Below are 14585 nucleotides of genomic sequence, written 5' to 3' on the forward strand. Positions count from 1 at the left end.
TACGTTTTTAATCTGTGATTATTTCAGTGATTGCCGCCTTCTCCTTCAAGTGAAAACCAGTTTTAAAATGAGTTTCATTTGGGAGTGCCTTCCATACATTTTATTTACCAAATTGTGGATGCTAAGGAGGTCTTAGCTATCGCTTGATGAAACCAAAGCAGTTGCCTGTCAAGAAAAATCCTTTTGACTCAAAGTGCATTGGGCCTCAAATTGTTTCACATATACCTTTGAAGTCTCCACTTTTCTTGGTTCTTATATTGGTGCCCATTCTTCCTTCTGTGTACCTATATATGACATTTCAGTGTTTTTGCAGCATTTATAAACTGATTATTCTTTGTGCTGTTTTAAGAGGTACATATTTTATAGTCAAACAGAATATATTGACTTGCCAGACTTGAGGTAAACAATAGATTTCCACTGTGCAATGTGGTCCATGATGCTGATAATTGCTTAGCTATCAGTCCATTCCTGGGTATTAATTTTCTCTCTCCTTTAAATAAAATGGGGCTTTCCTTTCCTTTTATTCTTTTGCCTAATTTTGAGTGAGAGGGAGTTAGTACATATTAAATCCATTTATAGCTGTGAATTGCTAGTTCTCAGGGTACTTTTTTATCCTTTCCCTTCAGTTTACAATGTGAGAGTGTTTACTAACACTTATTACTCTTATCGTTATTAATGTCATAATAACTTTGCCATAGTTATTAATGTCTCTGTGAGTTACATATAGTTACATATAGAAATAGTAATTGCTAAGTAACAATTTGGAATCTTCCTTTTAATTCTAAAGGTGGTTTAGGCTATGAAGAGAATGTTAAATGTTAGTGTTTGAAATATAGCACAGATTTCTTTGTTATTTCTGGATAAGACAGATGAGCTTTTTTTTTAATCTTAAAAACCTTTTCCTTAGGTTACTTGGATTTGAACGAACTGAAAAGTCTTTTGCCCTCTGAACACAACCAAGATTAGCAGATATAGTATTGCTTTAAATCCCAAGGCACAAACATCTGGCAGGTAGAGGGAGGCCATTTTCAGCAAAGTCCCTTCCTAGCAGAATTTGCTTTTTTGTTGGTCCGACAGAACCTGAGTTGATTTATCTTGAGGGGATAGTATAAAGCCCATCTGTTCGCTTTAGGTATTTCCCTTGAGAAAATGATGGGAGCTTATATTTATGCCTATAGTGTGGAATTATGAGCTTGTCTTGGTATTAGTTAGCAGTTGTCAAATTATGTTTGTTTATTTTTTCATTTTAAACATGCCTTTAGATTTAAAAATAATTTAGGGTCAGACTGTCAAGGGCGAATTGGAAGGGGGGGGGTGAGAGCATTTAACATCTTCCTGAATTGATTAGGCCACAAACTGTTTAAATAGAATAGAGTCCTTTATAAATTATTTGTTCTGCAAAAAAAGAGAGAAAAAAGTAAGGACTAATATGTGTGGTTATTGTGGTACTGCATTGTTTAGCAGGTTTATTTTGTGAGTAAGATTGCTGAGGCTATTACATTTATGTGTTCTATTGCAGGAAGCTATCTAACTTTGGGGAAATTTACACTGAACTAAAGATAGTAGCACAGAGTTTAAAAAATGAAATAAGCTAGTAAAAATAATGAATTTTGTGGCTCAGTCCTTCTAATTCTGTTTTGTCAGTTTTTGATACAGGCAGAATATAAAGAAACTATTCCTTTTTAATTTGTTTATAACATGTAAATGCATACTGTTTTGTGATGTTTGTAACTCCCTTTATTATGCTCAGCTGTTGTAATTAAATTTGCTGTTTTCCTCTATGTATTTTTAAGGAAACAGAGAAATTACAAGTAGAGCTCAATGAAAATAAACAACGCTTGGAACAAGCACAGCACAATACAGCAAGAGCTAAGGATGAATGTCTGAAACTAACAGAATTGCTGGGTAAAGCTGAGCACCAACTGCACCTCATCAGGTACCCCTTATCTTATTCAACCTCAACATCAGTTTCAATTGCATACTGCTAATTTTTTCCAGTAGCTTGACTACAGTTGTTACAGATCAACCTGAGTGCACAGCTTTCAGGCAAATTTGAAGTGAAGATGTAGTGAGCAAAGCATCGAGACAAGATGAAGTGTGATAGCAAGAAATCTATTCATTCAGTTCATTCTAGAGTATTCTTTCAAACAAGCCAGGTGCTAAATGTCATTTTAGAACAATTGCAGTCAGTAAAAGTTATACACACCAATTGTTTTTTCACAATTCTTTGATGCAGTTGCTTGAAGGAACAATTGAGCTTATATAGTACATTGCTTTCCAATTCCATATTAATATATAAAAGTGGAAAATAACTATCACTTGCCTAGTTACATACTATAGCTAGATATATTCATGGTCTTCAGAGAGAATTGATATTAATGTGTGGAAAAAGTTGTATATGTGTCAAAAATGTGTGGTGATAAGCAAGTAGTTAATCAAAAAACCTTCTGAAGTTGATGCATTTTCTCTTAACAGTGGCCTCATTATGATTATATATGCCAGAGCCACTGAACAGAATTATTTCAATCTTTGATTTTTTAACAGGAATGAGTTTAATTGGTAGCATAAAGTAGTTTTTATTTGGGCATCTTCAGGGACATAAAGCCTGTCTTTATTAGGGTAATGTCCAGTTTTAAAAATATGCCGGAAAGCATTTAGGTTTGTAGTATTAGGTGGAGTGAAGTACATGTATGGTGTGTATGATACATGTGGACATGGATATGAAAATAGGTGGGAGAAGATAGTATTCATCTTAAATGATTACGCCATCCTCTTTTTTAAAAGAATGGTGTAAATATAGATCATGGGCTAGTAGCAGATGGGGAGAAAAACACCCTTCTCACAGCCTGTATTTAGAGAACAAATATGCTAGAGGTTAATGAACTTGAAAAAAGTTTTGGGTAAGTTGTTAAGACAGCAAAAGTTTTGATTTTGCAGGACTTCTTTTATAATGATTTGTTGTGATAGATAACCAAATGGTTTACCAATTTCCTTCCTAAGGCTAATCATACAAGTTATGAAGCTGTGTGGTGTCTTGGAGAAAATCCAAACTGTAGATAGATTTTCTGAAAAATTTCCACACTCTTAATAAGGTATACTAAGAGCCTAATTAAGTTAAGCATCCAAATAATATGTTATTCAGATTTGCCAAAATTAATGATTAAACAATACGTCTTCAGTGTTGCATAAACATGATACTTTTCATCCTACTTTCTTCATTTGTTTTGGATGTTTGCAGAAACTAGACTAGGTTTAAGTGTGATCTTTGCTTTTGCTTGCTTATGGCTTAAGTGGTATAATCTTTGCTGGCTTACAGCTTCTTATAATATTTTATCAGTCATGACCACATTGTTCCAAGTAATTTTTTTTTATATAAAGTATGGACATTTTCCTTTGCTCTAACAACTAGACTTGTTGATTTGTCATGTTGTGGCAATGTAGAACAGGAAAGGAGTCCAGATTCCTGATAAAGACCTTCTACATCTTCAGAGGGACCCAGCACTTTCCTCACTAGCTCTTCCTCTCTCATTACTCACTTCCACCTTCCCTACCTCTATCTCCCCCCACCACCTTTTCCATCTCTTTTTAACTCTTCCATAACATCGTTGCCTTGTGTATTCAGCCACCTTTTTATTTTTTTCCTCTGTGTGCTAAAAAAAAAAATCTGGCTGATGAGCTGTTATTTACTTTTGATTAACTACCCTTCTAAATTTGCCTGCAATTTCTGTTTACCGTAATTGCATTTAGGAATTGGATGGTCCTTTCTTATGCATACTCATGACAAATCTCTTAAAAGTTCTAGCTTTCCGTCATTGTGTTAAGACAACTAAGGTTATCAGTTAGTTCTGTTATGGTTTAGTACAGGGATGCACTAAGCCCTGCAAGCAAGATGCACCCCCCAAGGCCTTGGATGTGGCCCCCATGTGTGCCCTGACCCTATGCTGCCAGATCTCCACCACCAATTTGCCACCCACCAGGAAATGCCTTTCCCAGTTCCCAGTGATCTCACTTCTCTGTTTTCCTGCTGCTAGTAACAGTGGAAAAACAGAAATCTCAATGGAGATTGCTGAGGGGATGGGTAAGGTTTTCAGCTCCACCTCCAAATGATTCCTAGATCTCAGCAGGCAGGGAGGGGAGGTTTGGACTTCTCCATTCCTGTACATTGAGGTGTGTGTGTGTGGGCTAGAGAAGGAATAGGGTGTGTATGCACATAATGGGGGAAAGTGCGTGTGTATGTACATGCACGTGTGATCCCTGGCCTCCCAACTAGTAGAGTATGTAGCCCTTGGGGCTGAAAAAATTGTGCACCTTAAGCTTCTAAACTTCAGAAGCACAGTTCAGTGTTGTAATTTAAAGTTGTTGGCTCATTCAACTTAAGCAATAAAAAGTACAAATTGTATTTGCTTCCCTTATGGAGGACTGTAGTCTCAGAAGAGATATATTCCTTGCATGGGAGGCTATGAAGTAGGGATACAGAAGCTCATTCTATGAATTATTGGGAAGTTGAATAGATAGAGTGCTCCTTTAAAAAGACTGTCCTTCATATCTAGTTGCCAAGTTTAGTTAGGTAATCCTGTTTCGGCCCTTCTAAAAAACCTGACTTTTTATGAAATTTGCACCCATAATGGAGATGAAGTTACTGCTGCTCCAGGGAGACAATTCAATGGTTGATTTATAGAAACTAGAGTAAGTTAAAGTTCTAATCTTCATGTTTTTCTTGGCATATTATATCTGGCTGGAAATAACTAAATTATTGCAGTTAGTAGCTTATTAACATATATTATTTAAACCTAAACCAAATATATTTTACATTATGTGTTTTATTTCTGTGTCTTATCCTGATTGCAGTAACTGCGAACTCTTAGTGAAGAAGGAGAGCAGAAGCATATGTAGCATCTGTAATCTGTTGTAGTATAGGGACATGAAAAACCTCCTATATTTACTGCCCATCTGTGTCAACACTCTTAAAGTTTTTCTCTACCAACATGGCTAGGAATTTACTTTTTAACATGAATAAAATGGAAGCATTTTATTCCATAAAGCTCAATGTCACGCTAGGAATTTGAATTCTGTGCTGTTTATGCTGATTTCTAGGCTTCTGTAGATATAAGTGGGATATACATTTTAAATCTATAATTGAATGCAAATGTGTTGCTGTTCCTAATTATTACAGTTTTTTTTTAAACTTAGAATTTTGCCTTAGTAAATAGCGTAACCTTAAAATGTCAGGACCAATTGTATGTGCACAAGTGTCTTCCACATGAAATTTCTGGGTCCCTGAAGTTTAAATCTGTCATCCATCAGCTTCTTTTATCCTGTAGAAATTTACTTTTTAAAAAATTGTGATTAAAAAAACCAATTTAGTACAGAATAGGTTAGTTACCCATCAATTAAAAATTGTATTTACTCTTAATCCTACCCTATCTTTGTGCTAATTGCAAGAATGTGTTTCTCTATATTTCTTTTACATTTGTTTTGTTTTGATGACAACATTTAAGCTGCTTTATCAGTAACAGTGAATATGGATTACAGTTTTGTTAGACTTCTGAGATTCTTACTAAGGTTTTTATCTGTGATATGTTCACAGTGCTTAACAAACTAATAAATATTGAAAACCTTGATGTATTTCATTCTTACATGGATTTTTCGCTTGCTCCATCCCAAAGCATGAATGACTACAATGCTATAAACATACAAATAAAAGAAACACATATGTACAATATACCCACCATGTCACCCTATGCATCCTTCTGCCTCTTCAATAAGATGCTTAAGACTGCTTCACAATTGAGAGGCTCTCCACATTTCATCACGAGCCAATCTTGTCTCTCCTGTAACTTTTGAAGGGCAGTCATATGTATTAAATCACATGGGAGTGTCAGTCAGTTACTGTTTCTGGGGTATGTTTAGCATTATACTCAGACTTGTGAGTCTGAGTTATGTTATGTCGAGTCATGCCACAAAAAGGACTTTGCTGACTTGTGGTAGAAACATGGATGCCTGTAATATGTGAAGTGGCCTACTGACTCAGGCTGTGAGGGAGGAATTCCTGTGGGGGGTAATTCCACAGATAGAGCACCCAGCAAGTTTACTTCTGTACATGGCCTTCAAGGCCTAGCTTGATGCATAGATGATAACATTAAAATGATGCGTTTGATCAATATTACAGAATGCTATGAGACATGGTGGTGGAGGCTGACACAGCATGGTTGACAGATCAAACTATTTAGGGCTTTATAGGTCACTTTACCAGTGCCTTGAGCTCAGAAGATATCAAGTTTAATGTAAATGGTGTCATTCCACTGAGGGAATCCTCTGTGATCTGGTAGAGGCTTCCATCAACAGAAAGGGGAGGCAGGTAATTTTCTGCAGTTCTACCTGCCCCCAAATAGCCCCTCACACCACCTCCCATGCTGTTCTGAAGGGTCCCTCAACTCTTTGGAGAATGGGGGGCTGCAGAGGGAGAGGGAATTTCCAAAAACCTCTTCTGCCTTTGTCTCACTGACAGAAGTCCCTGCTAGATTTTTTTTAAAGCATAACATTCAATACAACTGTATTTTTACAAATTATTGATAATTTGATTGTGCTTGCATATTGTATTTCTCAATCCAGTTAATATTTCTATTACATTAACAATTACAAGTATTTGTTGCAAGCAATCCATCTTTATCATTCAACATTTCTAATGAATTAGGAGAGGAAGAAAAGTGATTGGCTGAGCTGATTCCAGTTTGAAACAACAATGTTAGTTGATTATTTCTTTTTATTAAGTGAAAGTACGTTCTGTCACTGTTCTATAAATCCATTGAATTAATATTTGCCCTAGAATCTCAAGTTGAGACTCCAGGCAGCTTTTTTCAATTAACACTGATAAGTCAGCAAAGTGCCTACCTCCCACATAGGTTATCATAATTTGGAGCTGCTCTTGTAGATGGTCCAGAACATTTAGCCCATCCACATTCTGTCCATGTCCAGGACGGGTTACAGAAAGCACATCAAAATAATTCTTGTTTGACTGCACTGTGCCCAGTTCCAGGTACTGACTGAATTCATCCTGATGTATCTGTCTTACCTTACTGAATCTCAACATATCGTAATCTTATCTTTTGGAAAGTAAAATCCTGTAGTACTTGGGGGAAGGCAGTCTCAGTAGTAGTGATACAATTAGTAGATACCCTCACTAGGGAAAACTTTTCATAAAGCAAATGAGTTTCAACAATAACAATACAGCTGTGTTAATTGGAAGAACTTCTTCTTTCCACATATGTGAGAAACTCCAGAAAGTGAAGTGGTGTCTGGTATTTCCCACTCCAGGCATAAAGAAAACAGTTATCTTTCTAGTTAGTAGCTAGGACAGAGGTTTAAATCAGAGACTCTCATGCATTATTTTAATCTGAATTTTAAAACAAACCACCACCACCACCCCTATTATTGATATTCAGGCCCATTTATAATGACTGAAATAGTGGGTGTAATCCATTGGTAACATCTTTGCAATCTTTAATGGACTATTTGCAAGCATACATTGAGGGTTTTGTGCAGTTCTAATTCATTTCTGTGGAACTTGCACAGAAGAAGCTCCAGGTTCAGGGTGCCCTATATGAACAGTTGAGGTGGGTTCCATGTGTATAAGACAACAAGGCTTATTTTTAACTCCAGAGCAGATCATATATTCATGTTAAATTATTCCAAGTTATTTTATTCGTAATTGTTGGTAGTGTTGCATTTCATCAGAAAAGTTCAGCAGTATTTGATTATTGATATGTAGAGAAATCTTTTGAAAATCATATTTTGAAGACAATGGTTTTGAAGGTCATACAGTGGTAATTAGTAACACTGCATTCTTTTTACCTTGAAATACCTACTGTTTAGCAGTGCTTCTAATAGCCTCTAGCACGTTTTCAGCAGCTTCATTGGCATTAATCGAAGTCCATGTATAATAAATAAGATACATAAATTAAACTCATCACTCTACCGCCCAGGTTCTTGCAACATAACTATCTTGCTTAAGGTTTGATGTTTTGTGATTGTGATGCTGACAGTATACTTTGCTAGAAGAATAAAAATATGTGTGTTCATGATGTGTGCACACACACACATCAAGTTGTTACATATACACTCTTAGATTTAAAAAGGAACTTCTGCTCTGTTGTATTAAGCATTCGCTATCACTCAGATATTGGATACTTAATAACTATACTAGCTGTACTCTTTCCTAAGTAATATCTGTTACAAAGAAACATGATTTTTACCATGTTCTTAAAAAACAGCATATCGGAAGTTTGTTCATACATATATAAGTAATGTGCAAAATTCCAACAACCTGTATTGTGTTATTGACAAAATATAAAATGATTACTCACTGTAATTTTATCTTCAGTAATGGGCATGTATCAATAGAAAAATATATTTGACAGAGACAAATAAGATTGAAGTGTTTTTAACATCTAATTTCAAAAAATCACCTGAAAACTTAAAATTAAAGAGAAGTATAAAACCCTGAAATAATAATAAACTCCTTAGCTTCTGTTTTATATGTTTATTTTTCATTACATTTAGGATTGCTTGCAGTTTAGTCAACATTTATTCCTATCTGTTTTTCATATACAAAGGCACCGGGATGCCAGAAAATAAACTGTTAACGGAGAATTAACTTCTTTGGCATGCTTTCATACTTATCTTCCAAATTAAAGAAAATGAAATGGGCAGAAGCAGAGTGTAGATTACCTCCTTTTTGTCAAAAATGGTGGGAATTTGAAAATTAATAATAAAAAAGGGAACAGATGCAGTAACATGCCAGAGGGAGATTAATGTGGAGAGTAAAATCTGTGAGCAACAAAACTGAAGCAAACTGAATCAGTGGGAGGTGGTTGTACAATCAAAATCAGGATAAAAGAGAAATTACAAACAACCCTGCACTTGTCAAAGTAGTAGTAATGAAATCCTGACTCTGCCAGCAGTGAGAACCTGTGTTAGCACTTTGGGGTAAGGATGGTAGCCGGGTGCCAGGTAGGAGGGCAGTGTTAGGTTGCTGGGCAGCAGCCATCTTGTGTAGAACAGATGGCACTGAAAGCTGGCAGGGGAGGGGCTCCTTAGCAGAACTAATCAGACAGTAACAGATAGGGCAGCTGGGAAGACTGACCACAGAGAGAGAAACTGCAGGATAGCTGCAGAGTTCCATGATGTTTACAGTGGTGTGCCCATTGGTCTGATATAAGACCTTGCAATGCGTTTTTACTGCAAAAAGCACACACAAACTTTTGTTAGCTAGGCAGTTTATCTGAAAAATTTTCAAGACAAAGAATGTATAAATCCACTGATGAATTGACTTTGTGAATTCTTCAGAATCTTTGCTGTGAGGAAAAATGCTCCTCTGGACTTTGAAATATACTGCAAGGCTTATGTGTTCAGTATGTTTTAATCATTTTAATTAAAAGTATGCTAATTTTGAAATAAAACAGAATTAACTGTCTTCATTCAGGTAGAGTATTGGTGTCACTTGCACATTCAGTATATATTCGGATTGGGAGCTATATTAGAAATTCAGTTTGTAATATTTCTCTCTATGTCCTTTAAGGAAAGAGGGCACAACTTTGCTCCTTCTATACACTATAATCATTGCTATGTCCCTTTTCTCTTACTTTGAACATGACTTAAATCTTTTAAGTTCTCCAACCACCATCACTAGTAGTAAGCACATGAATTTGCAGTGCTATATGTATTTGTTCAGAAGTAGGTCCCCTTGAGCTCAGAGGGGCTTACTTGCAGGTTTACCCTGGGTTTAGGACTGCAGCCATAGTATGTTTCTTACCCACATGTTGAAATACTGAGGCTGAAAACAAAATTATATGATGGGAAAATAATAATTTAAATACTGTTGAAAGTATGGACCTGTTACATGGAATGCTTACCGTAGCTAAATGACCAGGATGAATGATAAAATACTTTGAAAAGTAACAAGTAGATGTGGATGATGCATCTCTTTGTTGAACAAAGAACATTGCAGCCCCTGCTTCTGTTTTTCAACTTGTATATTTTTCTCTTTGCAGAAGGTTTATGGCTTGGCTCAATTATTCATTTTGAGTGGGGAGGGGAAGAAACATTACGGGGATTTGAAATAGGTGGTATAACAGAGCCATATGCTATTTATGCATCAGTTTCTGCAATATATCTAATTTGGGGCTGTCGAAAAAAATTAGACTTATTTGATATAGCAGCATATTAGTAAATGACTGTGATAGATTTGAAAGTTGCCATTTGTTCTCCTTATTTGTAACTGAATCTTGCAAGCATTTTTTTGGTTCCTCTCCCCGAGCTATTCTGTGAAAATATCTTGGTTCTCTGTCCTACAGCTATACAAACCACAAATATTTCCACAACTGAAACGAAGGTCTTGCATAAGGTAATCTTATTAAAAGGGGCTGGAACAATTAATAATCACTATTTTTTTCAAAGTGTGCAAATCTAGTTGGGAAAACTGACCTATACCCTTGACTACAGGTTCTTCCTAAGACAGCTAAAGTGTTCAGTTATAGATATGTAAATAAATTAGCTGCTCTGCACTATTATGGAAGGAGAAAGATTTTACCTGCCATCATTTAGCCAATACGCTGCTTTATGATGACAGATATCGAATGATTTGGAATAAATCGGCACTCTTGTTTTCTGGCAGTGCCTGTAGTAATCAGTACTACAGTCTACTTTATAAACTGTCAGTTGGCTAATACCTTATTGTCTAATGATTTAGGTACTTAATTGTTCTTTCAGAACTATATTGTTTGAGATCACAGTATTTCCAAAGCCATTAATGAAGTATTAAGTGGGGAAAAATATGCTCTGATACCTAACAGCTAAGCAAATTGTGAACATGTTGCTGTATCTTTAGTTTTTATTTTTTGAAGGGGATAGAAGTTTTTATAGCCTGATGCTTAATTTGTGGTCCTCCAACAGTTTTTTTTCCTGAAAGAAGAAGGATTTATAAATACATCTGTTGATATATAGAACATTTATGTGCAGTATTTATGCTGACATTGATCCAGTAAGGGAAAACTAAAACTCATGAATACTCTTCAGTTGTTGAAGAATGACTATTACTTCTATATCTGTTTTAATAAATATTTGATCTGCTTCCTATAACATTTTTTAATTTGTTCAAATTAGACAAGTTTATTCAAATTAGAAAATATTTTCAATAGAATATCTACTAGATCTTAAAGTTTTGAGATTACAAAATATTACATGTAGTGGTCTGTGGCAAATATTTTATCTTTATAAAACAGGGTGAAAACATGAGTGTAGTTTTGTGATGCATATTTAATATGTTAAGCATTATCCTGTATAAAACAACCAGCACCACTTCAATGGAAAGAAACATTTAGTTTCCTTCTATGTGAGGTTCTCTAACTGAAGTTCTTTCCTGACAAAGCATAAACTATTGGGTTTAAAGAATCTGTTTCTTGAAGTCTGTAAGTAAATTCCCGATCATTTGAATGCTGAAGCATTGACGTTGTTATAATCATATTTTAGGGTTATCAAACCTTTATATTTTATATGCTAAGATAAATCATATGATATTTGAAAACAATTATTGTTTTACTATGAATCCAGCCCTATCGTGTCTTAGAAATAAAGATGATGAGCAGAAAGACGCAAACGAACGGTTACTTATTTCCTTCCCATCTGGTAGCTCTCTTCTGTCTCTGGTCTATTCAATTATGACAGGGAGCAGACTTCTTCCCTGCTCAATTGATGCATTTTCCATGGCAGCATGATTGCCACATCAACTGTCCCACTACTGCCTGTCTTGTTCCTGTAGTCTGAGCATTTTGCAGAAGTGCAGCTGGTGTATGACTTCTTGTCCTGACTGGCTATTCTATATTGCCAGCAGAGTGTAACATGTAAGAAGGGCTAAAAGCAATTATATGGATTTGTAAGATGATAGGTTACTATATAGTAGACCTTTCTAGAAGACCTTGAGCATTTTCCCCCTTGATCTAATACTAGGCTAATTAAAGACCAAGGGACACTTTGCTGTAAAGGCAAGATCTAGTTTTTCATACACAATACGTTAAAATCCAAATCCTGAATTGAATAGGTATTTATTATTTGTATAAGAAATGTTTAATGCTTTGTGTTTTACCCAATTAAGGCATATAAAATCATATGTTAGTACTTAGAAAAGTCTGAAATGTGATGTTTTGTATAATAGGTTGGATAACAATTCTGAAATATTTACAAAGTGAAATTATGTTTCTGTAAACTTTTTGACACGTTTTTCTCTTTGATGAAGAAAACTACCTTTTAATTTGGATATCCCTCAAGTAAGATGATTTGTAAAATGATTCTTATTCAGATCACTTAAACTGTTCAAGAGGTTAGTTAATAATTCAATAGTATGTGGCTATCGGAACCAATTTTTGAAAAGCAGATGCATGCCTGAATAGCTCTGCATAATAGATCCTGTTGACAATATGAAATGTCTCAAAGTAGCTGCACGGCTCTTTCTGTTAACTTGCAGAAAGCATTTGAATAACATTATGGATAATCACACAGACAAAATGAGTGACATTTTAAAAAAATTCTCAGTGGTAAATTTTTTTTTTTTAATTTTAAAAATGTGATACTTTAATCATAGATTAGTTAGGGCTTAGATGTAACTATGATGTAGCTCAGAGAAATTCGTAATGAAATATTCTAAAATCAGAATTTCAGTGTGAACTGGTTTATTACTCTGCTGTTCTTTTTTCCTCTTAAGCATATAATTTAGTACATAATTTCTCCTTCATCTTGCCTTAACTCAAAGAAGATATATTGTATTTTCCTCTTTCTAAATCCTTTTGCTTATGGTTTCCCTTTTGTCTCTTGCATATTTGCTGAGTGGGTAAATTGTACTGTACCAGGTTTTACAGAAAGAATTATAGGCGTAAATGAAAAAAATTGCAGGACTTTAGCATGATCATTAACTATCATATTATTTTACTTTTCCCTATTGTCTTCTCTATATTGAAAAAGTAATTTTTACAAATGGATAACTGTCCAGCTTTGTCTTTTGCTAGGGACTAAATCTATGCCGACAGTTCTTTTGACAATGACCTTGAGGGGCTTTGCATCTTGAAGAAGAAAGCAGAAGCTTGCGGTAAACAAAGTTCACTTCTGACAGATGGATTGAATGACAGAAAGGTTGTGAGTGCCAGAATAGCCCTGGCAGAGGAGGAAATGTTCAGTGGAATCCAACAGGAGAGGAGGTGTGAACAGGTGCAGGGTTGCTGACGGAAGGGGAACCAGATGGAAGGAGCCAGAGCCAGTTTATTTAAAGGAAAAGGCAGAAAACACTGAAAGGCTGTACAATCAGTGGCTAAAAGTGTGCATGGAAGAAGGTAAAAAAGCAGAAAGCAAAACTGCACAGTGGGATATCAAGCACTTAGCGTAATGACAGTAATTGTGAGTTTAGTTGGAAAGTTGCTATTAAAATCCATTCATCCATTGCTCTAAATAACATAAAGTGTTTAAAACACTTTTTAAATTGACAAGGATATTGCTTTGTCTGTCAATTTTTTGTAATGTTAACACGCAAAAGTTATGATTAGGAAAATGTTGTGGTTCAGGCAAGCCAAATCAAAATGATAGCAAGATAAGACTTCAGTATTAGCTACAGAGTCATGTCTAGTTTTGCTTTTTTTTTTCTTTTGCGAAGAAATGTCACATTCTGACAAAATCTGAGAGAAATCCACTTGCTGAAAAAGCTTATCTTCTGCTGTGAAATAATAGTAACTGTGCATTTTTGCTTCATTTAATTGTTGCCCAGGCCAATAAAATGGAGTGTGATTGTATGAGATAATGTAGTTTAATGACATTTGGGGACAATTCACAACTTTTGGGGGTACTTTCTTGTTAGGATGAATATTTGTAGAGCTGCTGTTTTACTTTTAAGACAAAGGCCATAATCCAGATAACTGGGTGATATGCCTTGTTGGGGATTTTTTCATCCTCCCAAAGAGTAGCCTCATGTGCTGCATGGCGTATGACATTGAAAATTCTGGGAGTTTCAAAAGTAGTTTTTGTTTAAATGTTAAAAGTCCTAGGTGGGCACAGAAGCCCTAAGGTCTTGTTTATTGTGACCTACAGTTATGCATCAAAGCTTTAATCCCAAATGTTAATGAATTTGTTTTGGAAGATCAACATTAAGAAATAGTTGGTATGCAGGGCAGACCTATGGTGTTTACTCAGAAGTAAATCCCACAGTATTCAGTGCAGCTTATTCCCAGCTAAGTGAATTTGGGACTGCAGTCAAAATATTGAAATGGATGGGCCTTTAATGGCACCTAACTTTGTGCAGGATGGTGGCCTCTCTCTGTAGTGGAAACGATGCCCACCACTGGAGTTCAGGTGTAATTCTGTTGTGTGTTCACTAGCCTTTCAGTATCTATTTTAAAAAATCACAACTGATTTATGTTGTATTCCCCAGGGCTAAATAGCTACTGATGTTTCTAAATCAATTCTGCTAAATCCTTATTGCTGCAGTACATTAGTAGAAATACTTAAAAGAGGGTTAAAAATATAAATATTTAGTAATACAGCCCTTTAAA

General features: G+C 35.4%; 1 protein-coding gene across 26 annotated transcripts in view; it reads left to right on the forward strand.

The window, feature by feature from the left end:
* The window catches only part of SDCCAG8 (SHH signaling and ciliogenesis regulator SDCCAG8), a 175608-nt gene that overhangs the window by 51738 nt on the left and 109285 nt on the right, over nucleotides 1–14585 (forward strand). For 24 of the 26 annotated variants that reach the window (XR_014786806.1, XR_014786807.1, XR_014786805.1 and 21 more), the window contains exon 13: nucleotides 1794–1936. Coding sequence is in view for 23 of the 26 variants with exons in the window: in XM_084828224.1 (XP_084684350.1) it covers nucleotides 1794–1936 (143 nt within the window). In the remaining 3 variants the exon portion in view is untranslated. Of the gene's footprint in view, nucleotides 1–1793; nucleotides 1937–3000; nucleotides 3182–14585 lie in introns of those variants that run through there. The other 2 variants (XM_084828244.1, XM_084828243.1) reach the window with 2 other exon arrangements.

The sequence above is a fragment of the Heloderma suspectum genome, chromosome 1, assembly GCF_057233095.1.
Source record: "Heloderma suspectum isolate Gila_16-S chromosome 1, 16-S_ref, whole genome shotgun sequence".
Taxonomy (NCBI): domain Eukaryota; kingdom Metazoa; phylum Chordata; class Lepidosauria; order Squamata; family Helodermatidae; genus Heloderma; species Heloderma suspectum.